This window comes from Pseudorasbora parva, chromosome 24 (genome assembly GCF_024679245.1).
Source record: "Pseudorasbora parva isolate DD20220531a chromosome 24, ASM2467924v1, whole genome shotgun sequence".
In the NCBI taxonomy this organism is placed as follows: Eukaryota; Metazoa; Chordata; class Actinopteri; order Cypriniformes; family Gobionidae; genus Pseudorasbora; species Pseudorasbora parva.
The window spans coordinates 27,349,283-27,363,553 of NC_090195.1; the positions used below are offsets into that span (position 1 = coordinate 27,349,283).

General features: G+C 38.6%; 1 protein-coding gene across 3 annotated transcripts in view; it reads left to right on the top strand.

Moving 5' to 3' along the window:
- The window catches only part of actr3b (actin related protein 3B), a 36,354-nt gene that overhangs the window by 14,573 nt on the left and 7,510 nt on the right, over window positions 1-14,271 (top strand). For all 3 annotated transcript variants that reach the window (XM_067434993.1, XM_067434992.1, XM_067434994.1), the window contains 4 exons: window positions 6,632-6,739; window positions 6,895-7,038; window positions 7,497-7,670; window positions 7,759-7,851. In XM_067434993.1, coding sequence (XP_067291094.1) covers window positions 6,632-6,739; window positions 6,895-7,038; window positions 7,497-7,670; window positions 7,759-7,851 — 519 coding nt within the window. The remainder of the gene's footprint in view (window positions 1-6,631; window positions 6,740-6,894; window positions 7,039-7,496; window positions 7,671-7,758; window positions 7,852-14,271) is intronic.

Consider the following 14,271-nt stretch of genomic DNA (forward strand, 5'->3'; position numbering starts at 1 on the left):
CACAGCTGGTGATACCAGCAGCTATGCGCCACACGGTTCTGGAGAAACTGCACAAAAGGCACCAGGTGGTTGCAAGATGTAGAATTCCTGCTCGAGACTCAGTGTGGTAGCCGGTCTAAGTGGACAGATTAATGTGCTTGTTCAAAATTGTACAACATGTATTAAAGAACGAGTCAACCCAACAAAGGTGTTAATGCCCTCTGATTTTTTTTTCTTGGCTTAAGCTTGGTGCAGAGTTGTTTTCAATGCACGGAAGCACTTATCTACTGGTGGTGGACTATTTCTCCATATTTGTGGAGATAGCCAAACGAACCCCTGCAAGATCTGATGTCATAATAGTGCACTTAAAGTCTTTGTTTTCACTGCATAGAATTCCGGAGATCCTTTTCTCAGATAATGGACCTCAATTTTACAATAGTCCACTGCAAGCTTTGCAGTGACTATGGCTTCAAACACATTACCAGCCACCCGAGATTTGCTCAAAGCAATGGAGAAGCTGAGTGTCACGTTCAGACGGTAAAACACCTGCTCAGCAAAGCAAAGGACCCCTATTTGGCAATGCTGGCACACAGAAAAACACAGCTGGCAAATGGCTACAGTCTGGCTTAGCTCCTAATGGGGCAAAGACTACACGATACCACAGCATCACTTGCTTCTGATTCCAAACCTCCCTGATTACACTGTTGTAGCAGCAAAGGAAAAGGAAAAGAGAGACAAGCAGACTGCCAGTTACAACATACGTCATCGTGCAAGACAACTTAGTCATCTTTCCTCAGGTCAGAGAGTTTGGATTACAGACACAAAGACTAAGGGTACGGTGGTTGCATACTATTCAGCACCCCGTTCATACCTGTTGGAAAGCCTTAAAGGCACCATCCGAAGGAACAGGCGTGCATCACCTGGTTCCTATGCCTGATCAAACAGAGGTTGGGGAGCATCCCCCAGAACCTTCAGATGACCAAACAGTCCAAACTCCCATGTTATACAAAACACGTTCAGGAAGAACAGTGATTCAACCAAAGAATTTGGACTTATAAGTCACCGTAAAACTAATCTGGGTTTTAAATACAGTGAGGTGAAAAGAAGAGAAGAGTATAAAAAAATTATATGTAAATGGAAAAATACTAGTTACTAGTTCAGTTATTCTGAATGGGAATATCTTGGTGATATAGGAATGTTCAGCCCCACTTTATATTAGTTGGCCTTAAGTACTATGTACTTACATCAAAAAATAAGTACAATGCACTTACTGTGTTCAAATTGTATTGCAAAGCACTTTTGCTGATATTGAGGTGGGATACGGGTAGGGGACGAGTTAGGGACAGGTGTGGTGGGATGGGAAAGTTTAAGGGTAGGGTTAGGTGTAAGGGAAGTGCCAACTGTGTAATTACAAAAGTAACTACAGAAATTAATTACAGACGTAATTACATGCTGGTATTTTTTAAATGTAAGTACAATGAAAAAACATGTATGTACACAATAAGTGCATTGTATCAAATTATTAATTAAAATGTTAGTACTTAGTAGTTAAGGCCACCTAATATAAAGTGGGTCCGAATGTTCTTCTGTTTTATTGTTTTGTTCTTAGAAGGGGAGATGTGGTGTGGTTATGTGTTATCACAGGTCTTTTTAAGAGAGAGGGGCTGGGAAGAGTTAAGAGAGAATAAGGAGGGGCTTTATGGGGAGGAGAGGGAGAAAAAAATAAAAGAGTTGGTTGACAAGGAATGGGCTTGATCTCTTTTTATTGAATAATGCGACACACTTAAAAATTGTGTTTGAAATAACAATAATGTGTAATATAAAAGCTTGTTAATTAATTAGCATTTTAATCAAATTTAATCCTCGTTTTGTTGCGGATCAATTTGGCCCACACTCGATATTTTAAACTGCCTTAAAACACTGTGCATGCTAAGTTTAAACACAGATGTGTTATGGAAAGGATGTATACTTTTTGATTTCCACACAATTCAGCAGAAATCAACACTGAAAAACAGTGAAGGCAGTAAAAAAAAAAAAGCACTATTTTTTTTTTTTTTTTTTTTAACTTTTCTGGAAAGTTTTTTGTTGACTCAAAACAGGTAGAGGAGGTAGGTGTGGGAGGCAGGGCTGGAAGAAAGACATCAATAACTGGGTGCTGGGGGATGAAACAGGCTCGGTGCAAGACGGTAGAGGGCTGCATTGGGATTGAGTCCTGCCGGGTCCCGTGGGACCCAACGCAAATCTCGCGGGAGCGGGCGGTTTGAATTTTGCTGCGGGCGGGAATGGGTGGCTAAAAAAACACAGCAGGATAGGGAGGTTGCCTAGCGCCATGATGGAGATGTCAATAGATGATGTAGAAAAGAACCTCAAACGAGGTATTTACAGCACAAAAGCTGAGCAAGGAAAGTCTGACATTTGGAGTTGACAAGTTTCTCAATTGTTTGTGATCAAGATGGAAAGGAGCTGGACTTTGTTCATTGTGACAAATGTGCAAAAATACTCATCTACAATGGGCACAAATTCGGCACGTCTGGGTTGAGGCGACACACCTGCTCTGTTCTCCCCGGTCAAAGTTTTCATGTAGCCTAGTTTATCATATTATGGTTTTTTTTTTTTTTTGCAAAGCAGTCTATTTTTATGTGCAAACTTTTTGATGAAAACAAAATTATATTTGAATGTATTGTGTTTTGTCTTTTTTTTTTACATGCAGGCCAGGGAAACAAAACAAACAACCCCATGAATCTCTTTAATAATATCAATACAAATACATGTTTTTTTTTTCCTGCGGGACGGGAGAAGACACAAAATCAATGCATCTCTATTATTGTGCGGGAATAAATTCTCAGAGTTTTGCGGGTGCGGGCGGGAGTGGACGTACACATTGCGGCAGCGGGCGGGAGTGTAACACATACGTTGTGGGAGCGGGCGGTAATGGTCAGAAATTCGGCGGGCGGGAGCGGGATGAAGAAAACAGTCCCGCACAGGGCTCTACAAGACGGCAAAACAGGCAGGGTGCTAACATTTGTGCTCTCCAGAGTTTAGCACATCCACATCTGCCTTTGTTGACAGGACATGTCTTCACACCATCCCCTCATATTCCACCAGTATTCCTTCGGCTACAGACGATGTTGCCGGCTCATGCACCTGGTCGGATATGTTAGGCTCAGGCTCGGGCCCTGCCATAGCAGCAGGTTCTGGCTCTGTGTCTGCGGTGGGCTCCGGCTTTATGTCTGATGGCACAAAGTGCATGGTGTGTGTAACCCCAACTGTTCGGACCGGGACTCGAACCCGGGTCCGCCGGCATGAGAGTCGGACGCTCTAACAAGGAGGCTAAAAGCTGCAACCTCTAGCATCGGTCGCTAGAGCGTCTCTTGAGGTCAGAGGAGTGAGGTTTACTAGCACAGCAACTACTACTAGCTGGCCTCTGTTACACTCACCCCCCTAAACCTCACTCCCATCCGGGTCACAGCACCAATGTAACCCATACTGTTCGGACCGGGACTTGAACCCAGGTCCGCCAGCATGAGAGTCAGACGCTCTAACAAGGAGGCTAAAGGCTCTGTTACGCGTGGACTGTGTTTAGATGATCCTCCGTCTCACCGATGGTAAAGGGGAATTGGCAGTGAACCAGGAACCAGTCCACAAACTCCAGGAAACATTGAAGCCTGCCTGGAAAAACACAGAGGTTATCATTGTAGTGTACTAGATGGACAAGGTCTAAACGGCCCTCTGTGTGTCTCTCGAGGGAGTAGTCCCCCTGGGAGAGGAGGAGAACACAAACGGCCACTAGATCCATTTGTATGGCCCATTCTTCTGTCAACGGCGGTTGGAAAAATAAAGGAAAAGAGCTGGATCTCCTCGCAGCAGTAGGGTACAACCTTTTGCTTTTCATTACTCCCATAGTGTATGGTTGCAGAAAAAATTCTATGTTTGCATTGAAAGTTTATGGAGCAACCGATTTTGCGTGAAAATCATAAAAGTGGTTTATTTTGTTAAAAAAATCATAAATGTATGGGGTGACGAGGGGGGCCTTTTACCCCACACACGGGGTTACAGGCTCACCAGCGTGGGGCAAAAGGTACACAGAATTGATACAAATACTCTGCTTTTAATAATGTCTAATTTAATACTTGTTCAAAACAACCACTTTAGCAAAGTTTGAACTATTTTCTGTTTATTTTGATGAATAAAATAATTATATTTTGTTCAATAGCCTAAATATGCTATCATTAACATGCTACATGTTAATATAGAAATATATTTTAAAAATATAGAAACAAAATCATTCTGGATGCATTATTTATATAGCGCTTTTACAATGCCGATTGTTTCAAAGCCGCTTTACAGTGTTAACAGGAAAATAATGCAGCATAATTTGATTCGGCTGTACAGCCACTCAGTGAAAACAGTGATGTTATCCAACTTATTTCAATTGTCAAAGTGTCAATGCAGGCAGATCATTAACATAGTTTAAATTTAAGTGTCCCATTTGTGACATTTTACCATCTGAATTTAACCATGTCACGTCAACAAATAGAAAAGTCCTCCAGCTGTTTATCATCATGTCAAATATGGTGCCTTTAGCCCCAACAGCAGGGGTGCCTTTTACCCCAAATACCATCATTTTACATATTCTTCCATTATTGAAAATAACGGTTGCTTTAATTACCTTAAACAAAACTAAAAATCATTATGATGTCCTTTAAAGTATATTTAATAATTTAAAGATTTTCATTTGCTACTTAAATCTACAACATTTTTAAAAAAGATCAAATATTAGATAAAATTAGTGCAGAATCAACTTTGTGCTGCTGTCTGCGATCGCGGCAAAGATCAGACAAATTTCCACGTGCATCTTTGCGGATGTTTTGGAAAGTGCTGAGGCATTTTGTTAGCCTAGAAATCTAGATCCACCCTAACGGCAGCAAATATAATTTGTCTATAATTTATCAAATACAAGTCTAGTAACTCTCCGTTGGCTTGCTAGCTTGGAAAAACCAAACTCTATTTAGGCCAATCACATCATGTACAGAGTCGGTGGGCATGCTTAATGACAGCAGAGTTGCGACGTTCTGCATTCTACTTAAAAATAAACCCCCCAAAAAATTGGAGACCAGTCTATTAAATCGGCTTTGGCTGTGACTCTGGAGGACTTGGAGTTAGGCTTTTCTTTGAGAAAAGAACAAAGAACACACTAAAGGATAGCTGACCAGATACGGTAAAAGTTAGCTCCGCTTCATCTTCTTCATTGCTTTGGAATTTGAAAGACAACCGTTTATCCTGCCCCTCGGATTGGCCCTGCCAATGGTGTTTTACCAGACCCAAAATCTTGATGTGGGTCTGGCTTGTCAGGCTAGCTTTGTGCCATCTAGTGGAAAATAAAATAGTGCATTTTACCCAATGGAGCCTTTAGCCCCATTGTACCCTAAGGATTTATTAAACAAAAACTCAAAGAAACAAATACTCTGAGTATTTAGAGATAAACTAAAACACAACAGCCGGTAAATTAGAAAAGAACAGACAAAGAAACTGAACAAAACACGGGACAATACAAAAGGCAAACTAATCAACATAATGAACAACATGTGCAGCTGGTAATCAAATCAACAAACACTAACACAGGAAACAGAACACATTTCCAACCCTCCAAAGAACAAAAACTGACACAGACTACCCATAACATAATCGTGACAGGAGCCAACTCTTGCTATAGTGACAAATGCAGCATTAACTCTGACAGTTTGTTTTATTCAATTAAAAATACAACAAAAATGTCAAAAAGCTTTCAGCTGAACATCCATTTTAAAAACATTTTATTCAACTGCTCAGGTAATGTCAATAGTCCGACCAATTATTTCAGTAATTCCCACTTTGATAGCATGCAAATATTTCTGTCCATTATCACTCATGTGAGTGTCAGCCTCTGCTTTTCTTCCATGGCAATGTTTTATCACTATCATTTCTTTTACTGCATGTCTTTAGTAAATCCTGACAGTAGATGTTTTTAAATGCCAAAAAAAGGTTTTGCGCTGGTGCAAGCTTTTTGTAAAGGTGTGTCTCGTAACACACAATTGAAAATGGTGCGAGGACTCGAGTGCAGATAAATTAAGGTTTAGTTACAAAATAAAACAAACACAAAAAAACCCACGAGGGGAAAAAACACAATCAGAACTGTAACATAACTCAAAAACATACCAACAGGGAAATCACGGGGAACCGGAAGACATAGACATAACAACGATCCGACCAAGACTGACAAACACAAGGAGCTTAAAAAGGGAAGAAATCAAAAGGGAATCAGGGAACACAGGTGGGGCAAATAAAACACTAATCAGATAACAAGGGGGAGGAATCTAATAATGACAGGAGCACATGCTCAACATCACAAAACCCACATGTGCAGACAAGACAGGACAGGCATATGACAAGGCAGCTTCAAATGAAAATATAGATAATACAGTTTTTGTTCCATATATTTCCATGTCCCATTTAGTTGCATGTCACTGACCTACAGTACAACAATCTATTTAACAATCAAGTTTGTCATCTATTCAAGGTAAATTTAGGGACCATTTACACTGGACATGGTCTTGTGTTCTGCATGAAATAAGTTGGAAACCGCAACTTATTAATCTATGTGGCCATTTTTCAGGCTGTTTTGGCATTGGCAGCATCATGGACCTCAAGACAGGTTGGAAAACGAACACTAACAGGAATCGTGATTGATAGCGGTGATGGGGTTACTCATGTCATACCAGTGGTAATCAACACAAATATACATTGAATGCCATCAAAAAGTAATATATAAGCTAAAAATTAATGATTTATATTGTGTTAGATCAGGTGGCATCTACAAACAAATACTGTTTTATTCGCTCATTTAAATGGCTGATTTCTGTTTCTTTTATCTCTTAGGCAGAAGGTTATGTGATTGGCAGCTGTATAAAGCACATCCCTATAGCAGGAAGAGACATAACCTACTTCATTCAACAGCTGCTGAGAGAGAGAGAGATCGGCATTCCTCCAGAACAGTCACTGGAAACTGCAAAAGCTGTTAAAGTGAGTAACGACAAGGATGATATTCCTCTCTCTGGCATACTTCATTTTGATTGGTTAGTTGTAACATTAAGTGGTTAAATTTTTATACAATGACCAGTACACTTATATTTTGCATTTGTCTACTATTTCCTGCTAATCTATAAGTAATATAAAATAATTTAAACTCAACTCAATCAATTTTTCATGTCCAAAATGTTAGTGCAGAAGTTCCTCACCTTGATTACCTTGCCTGGGTTCATTTTATTATAATAGCCAGCAAACTGTGCATTATGCCTTACTTAGCCTCTCTTTCATAATTAAAATTTTCAATTTCAAAGCAGTTTTCAGAGTGATAGGCTGTTTTGGAAACCCTAGATAAAAAATCAATAGTGTCACGCTTGCTCTATCATATTTATATCCATTATGACTTTTGCACTCCTTATTTGTATTACTCTGTATTGTTTTGTTTCTGTTTTTAGGAAAGGTATTGCTATATCTGTCCAGACATAGTGAAGGAATTCACAAAATATGACATGGACCCTAGCAAATGGATAAAAAGATACAAGGGAATCAATGCTATCAGCAAAAATGAATTTCTAATAGATGTCGGATATGAGCGTTTTTTAGGACCAGAGATATTTTTTCACCCTGAGGTAGAAAGACCACACTTTCTGAATTATTCAACATGTATACCCAGAATGACCTTTGGAAAGTGTAGTAAAAGGTCTTTTCACTCTGCAGTTTGCCAACCCAGACTTCTTGCAGCCCATCTCAGATGTAGTGGATGAAGTCATTCAGAACTGCCCAATAGATGTCAGAAGACCACTTTACAAGGTACAATATCATTTTTAGCAGTGGTTCTTTTTAATATAATTTCATACAGTATTTTGGAATGTTCTTATTACATAGTGATCCTGAGTGCATGATCTGAAGCGCGCCATTCAGGTGCACTTAGTTCCGAACCCACTTTTGCTAGTTTAATGACAGAAAAAAAGCAGTCGCACATGGTCCAAAAGGGTTGTACCTAGTCTCTTAAAGGTGGGGTAAGTGCTATCTGGTAACCGTTGTTGATATTTCAAATCACCAAAACAAACACGCCCCAACCTCCAAAAGGGGTCTCAGCCCTATTTTGATAGCTCCGCCCCATACATATGTAACCGAGGCAATGACTATGGCAGAATCTGTGTGTAACTAATCCAGGTTGAATATTCAATGAAAAAGTCACCCCTTTTCATTACAAAAACACAAACTGTTCTCATGAACAACTCGATAGTACACGAGCACGACAGTCCAACTAATTACAATTATGACAAGATTAGAGTTATAGCGATCACAAAACACAAACCGTTCGCATGAACAACTCGATTGAACAGGAGCCGACAGTCCATCTAACGACATATTACAATTATGACAAGATCAGAGTTGTAGATAGCGATCACAAATCACAAACAGTTCTCATGAACAACTTGATAACGTTAGTACACAAGCTCAATAGTCCAGATAACGACATATTACAATAATGGCCGGATGGGTTATATAGATGAAAAGAGGAAACAAACATATATTAGGAGTATAGTATCTTACCTGTCGGACACATTTTGTGAGTGCACGCTTGAAACCTTGAAACACTGAGGGGATTTAGATGCTCCATACGGTGTGGAAATGAACGGGTCTTTATTGTCGCTGAAGTTAGCGACAGTACGATCGCAAATGGACAAACAAGTGAATGTGACACAAGCACATCCAAGCAAAAGCCAGCATATATTAGTTCTTTCTTGGCTAATGTCCGTCCTGTGTGACTCGTGTGTTTGGAATAATGTTGTGCACTGAGCCTCTCTTCTCACCATAGACACGCCCCTTACCTGCTGATTGGCTACAAGTTTGTTATTCCACTCGGCCCGAGTCCTTTTTCTAAAACGGTTTTGAAATAACACTTACCCCACCTTTAATGAGTCATGGGTTTGTTTTGTGCATAGCGTGCTATAAATCAACCAAAGTCACCTCTCCCATTTCCTTTAAAAAGCCAGTTGCGCTTACACCAAGGAAGATTCGATATTTACATGGCAGAGTTTGCGAGCAGAAAGACTGAATGCTTCTCCAGAAAAGAATAATTTTATTTTACATTTTTTTAAATGTTTGTGTGCTGCTCCACGTCCCTTTGTGTGTAATAATCAGAGAGTATGCGCATTGTGCACCCGCCTATAGGGGCATATTACTAAGTAACGTTCCCTTTAAATACTGCACTTGGACTTTAGAACTAGCCTGGATGCCAGCCGAACTCAGCCTCACCCACAAAATTTGAGCTCGGGCAGTTCGGTCTGGACTTGATCCATAGACGAGTAATTATGCCCGAACAGAAACTGTTCGGACCAATGAAAGGGCGGGCAATCAAAACCTGCCAACTACTAGCCCAAAACAATAGCTTCTTGGGAGGGATCTCTGGGAAAAAATTGCGTTTTGGGGGTAAAATGTGTGTTATTTTGGTAAGGTTGCCTGCTAAAATTTGTATTCCTGGGTCTATATATCACATAATTGAGGTCGCTTCAACCTGCGGACATGGAAAACAACCCGCAGTTCACATAAGGGAGAGATTATTTTGAAAGCGGCAACTGCAACTAGTCTTTATCAAACAATGATTTATTTCTCATCCAACCGCGATTGTATTAAAAGGCCCGCACCGCACGATCAGTCGATATAAGTGCGAACCGCGAGCACACACACACACACACACACACACACACACACACACACACACACACACACACACACGTGCGCGCCCAGATCAAGAAAGAATTTCTGGTATAGCCCCGGGGCTACTATTACATAAAAAAAAGACGTTTTACTCACATAAGTTTGTTGCACCGTTCCTGTCCAATATAGATCCAATATAGAAGGCACAATATTGTGTCTGCAAATCCAGCACTTGAGGCTTGTTTACAAACGATTCCGCAGTGAAATGAAGCAAACACACATAAATTAAGTATCACACATTACTAAAATCATGATCCAAAGGAAGCTTATGTGGCAAGGAAGCTAGTGATCCGATCAGCTCTATGAGTCGTTGGGCAGGGCTACTGAATTACACGAGGTGTGTTTCGTAGCGCGATGATGTAAGGATGAAGCTCACGATCCTTTTGGGCCTGGTGTCTATAAAAGCTTTTATTTGACTAAAAAGGACGTTTTCAGCTCTGAAACTTACAGGATAATCTTATATTATCATGAACTTTTATATATCAAAAGCTCAAGCCAAGGGAAAGTTGATTTCTCAGTTCATCACCCCTTTAAACATCGTGGCACTGGACGTGAAAATTATGCCTGCCTTAGGCTGAAACTAGCAAAAAACACTTGCGTCACATTGCGCCAGGTTTATGATAGAGCCCCAGGAGTCAACTGATATTTAATCAGTTGACAGGTCCAGCTTTGAACTAACTTTGGATAAAGAAACACTAGTTCTACAAGAAAGAAAATAGGCAGATAAAAAGAGTCTTCCTGGAAGAACCTGTGCTAAAGCTTTCACTACTTCTGAGCATATGGAAAATCACATAATGTACAACTATCCTGATAGGTTAACTGTACAGATAATTCTACCAATGTCCAAACATGGTACAAACATGGTATTCTATGATGATAACTATGATTTCCTATTTCCGTTTTTTCTACTACACGAGGAGGGTAAATGTACCCTCTCACATTATTTGATTATTCAACATTTTTTGGATTCAGTGGTATTGAGTGTTAAACTTCACTTTTGGCAAATCCTGGCAAATTTGGATTATATTAAAAGAAATGACAAGCAGAATTGAGAGAGTGAAGTCATTAGTAAATGAGTGGATCGCGGATTACATTTGCACAAAATAACTGGAGATAATTCAGGCCAGCCATGGACATGGTATATTTTCTCACAATTCTGAGGAAAAAAGTCAGAACTCGCAATTGCGAGCTATAAGTCTGCTCTGAATTGGAGGATATAAACTCACAATTGTAAGTTAAAAAGTCAGAATTGTAAAATGAAAAGTCAATTTATTTATTTTTATATTCCATGGTGGAAACAAGTTTCTATATTTAAATAAAAATATGATCATTCAAAATGTTTTCTCTGTGGCTTGCCCTGTTTCTCTTTGGCTTCTTTAGCTTAATGTTCATGTCAAAACAAGTTCAGTTCAGTGTTGTGTGCACATCCAAATAACTTTAGAGCAGGTGCATATCCAAAAAAAAAAAAAAAAAAAAAAAGAATGAAAGGACAGCACACTTCAAAAAAGAACAAAAGGACAGCACACTGCCACTACCTGACAAAAACAGAAATGGTAGGAACTTTGTATTTCTATCGGTAAATATAGCATGAGAACACTGTGGCAATGTGCTTTTTGTTCTTTCCTTAAGTCACAATTCTGAGTGTTTCAATTTGTTCTTTATACTTCCCCCTTTATCCTGTCTATTGTTTAATCAATAAAACAGGTTAATGGGAGCTCAGCACACACCCATATATGTAAAAGAAAGTCCCGTTATTCAAAGAAAGTTAGTCATTCTCGCATTTCGTTAAAGTGCACTTTGGTCATTGCAGTTTTTGTGATATAGTTTAGACTCGAGCTTTCATAGTGGGATCAGTTCTTTTTTTGTCCACCAGGGGTCAGTGTGTATCCACTCTCTTCACAATTACTCTAAATATTCTAGAACAGAGAGAGCCTGCAAATAGGACTGAAAAGCTCTGAAATAACCTCAGTATTTATTCAGTCAGGCTGAGAGTTGTGAGATATGGAATCGGATAGTGTCTTGACAAATTCAATTATGCACACTTATAATTAGTGCACATCTATATCACAGTGCGCATAAATGATTATTCATTTGCCTATGAAAGAAGCTTCACTATGGACTATTGAAGGAATTGGACTTTGAATGGAAAGTGCTTTGATGCCCTTTTAGTTTTATTTTATTTGTATGCCACCGTTTCTTGAGGTGTAAAAAATCTTGACAGCAAAACCAAATTAATCAACAAATGCAGAGCATGGGGATCAGTTTATCTGCTTTTTTTTCATCATGTGTTAGGGAATGTTAATTCTTAAAGTAACATATTGCAGTCTTGTTTTACTTGTTACTGTCTGTTACATTTTTACATCTTTGCATTATTTTTTATTGTTAAATTACTTTTGCGTTAGTGCCAGTTAACTGATGCTGTCACTCCTCCATACTGAAAGCTATGTTAGCCATGTAGGCATATTTCATATTAGAAGTGCAATTGTTTTTGCTGTGAATCTCCCCGACATAGATCGCATGCAATGACATTTAGGCTATGAAAACGATTGTATTGACAACTACCAAATTTATGGTTACACAACTTGCAACCAGTTGTTATTTCCTCTATACTAAAAATAAGAAGTACTACAGGGCTTCACTTGGAATAAAAAAAAAAGAAATTATTATCAGTATTTTAAAGTTTTTAAAACAAATATTGGAGTGGGCTGAAGGAAGTCAGAAAAGAACTGCAGTAGCCAAAATGCTCACACATAAAATTACAACTAATGCGTTCAAACTTTAAATATAACCATATTTCTCCCAGCATGCAACGGAGGTTTTCAATGGCATTTTTTATGTTTTGGACGACTATAGAATTGTCTTTGTGAAATGTTGTTTGCAACCAGTTTTGTTTGTATCAAATTTTACTTCTGCAGTCTGTAGTAGTTATTTATGAAAAAATTGATTGGATGGTGAAAAGTGAAGAGGTTTTTGGAGGAGAAAAGGCCTGTGTCCAAAATTGCCTTTTCTCTGAGTAGGTACTTCTTTTGAATAACGACCACTAAAAAAGTAGAATCTTGCTGAAAGTAGTAAAAAAGGTTGAGCTTTCAGGTAGAGAAACGAATTATGAGTAAAATGAATTATGAAAGATTGGTTTTAATATTACTGAAGAATACGGGGGAGTAAAGGTGAATGTCTCTTACCAGCTTCTGGTGTGCATTGCACTGTTGATTGAAAACTGTTTACCTCAGTGAACGGGTCCATCCACTTTTTAAACTCATCAGTAAAGATAGAGGAAGCCAGCCTTTTATTCCCTAGATGGGGAACCAGCAAGTCCTAATCCAAAACCATGATCGCTCTCCTCAAGTTCGTTAAGTGAGGATTGAACCCTCAGCCCTGTAATGAAACACACATCTCCTGCAGATACCCTGTTATAAGCTGACCTCAGTCAGCCCATGGTCATTTATTCCCAGCATGCAACTCTGCTGGCCTTTGCCAAAAATGTAACAGTAGTTTATCGCAGCAGTGTAAGTGAAAATGCAATGTTTTCTTTTTATATTTTTTGTATTATTATTATTATTATTATTAAATCTCATTCTGTGGAGTTATAAGACTTATAAGTGGAAACAATCTGAATTATTGCTTGTTTTCACAGCATTGCATTTCTTAGAATAATTTGCTATTACCACGGATGTTTCTTTTCTTTTCATTACAGTGATTTAATTTCTCTAGTGTTGTGGATTTGATTATATTTTTATTTAAATTGTTTTGCTCAGCACTGGCAAAGTAAAGCGGTGATGCTTTATCTTTGTCATAACAAGTCCATTCATATATAAGCAAATTTGTGCATGTTTATAGATGCTTTTGCATTAGCTCTTCCTTGATTTATTTACCTGAGTACTACATTGCTCAGCCAGAAAAATAAGTCACTTTTTGGATTTTAGGGCTCAATTTTTGGATCAATATATCCACACACACACACAAAAACATTAGAACAATGTTATATATTTTGTTAACTTTTGTACTTGCATTATACCCAAATGTTTCAAAGAATATTTAAATCCAGAGAAATAAGCAATTTTAACCAGGACACGGACTGTGTCCGTGCATCACCTATCAATGACATCGTACCCACGTTACTCTCGATTTCAGTTTTTATTCTGCAGAAACCATGGAAAAACCAAAGACAATTTAATATATTATTTGTTTTATTAGACAGGTGACCAACTGTTTGGATACATTCATCGACAGAAAACGAATCATTGTTATATGGTTTTATTTTTTTAAATCTTATTTTCTTGATGCCTAATATCGATCTGGCTTACTACAGTGTGCAAGTTTCTAGCATGTTATATGTTTGGCAATAGATCTTCTAACTCTAATGGATGGTGTGTATAGCATTTAATTTCTTAAACAACCACATATAAAATTTCCATCAAGAGGTGCATACGTTTTTGGTCAAGATCTTGTACTGACAATGCAAGGACTCTGTAAAGTCTACTCCAGAACATCCCAAAGACTTTC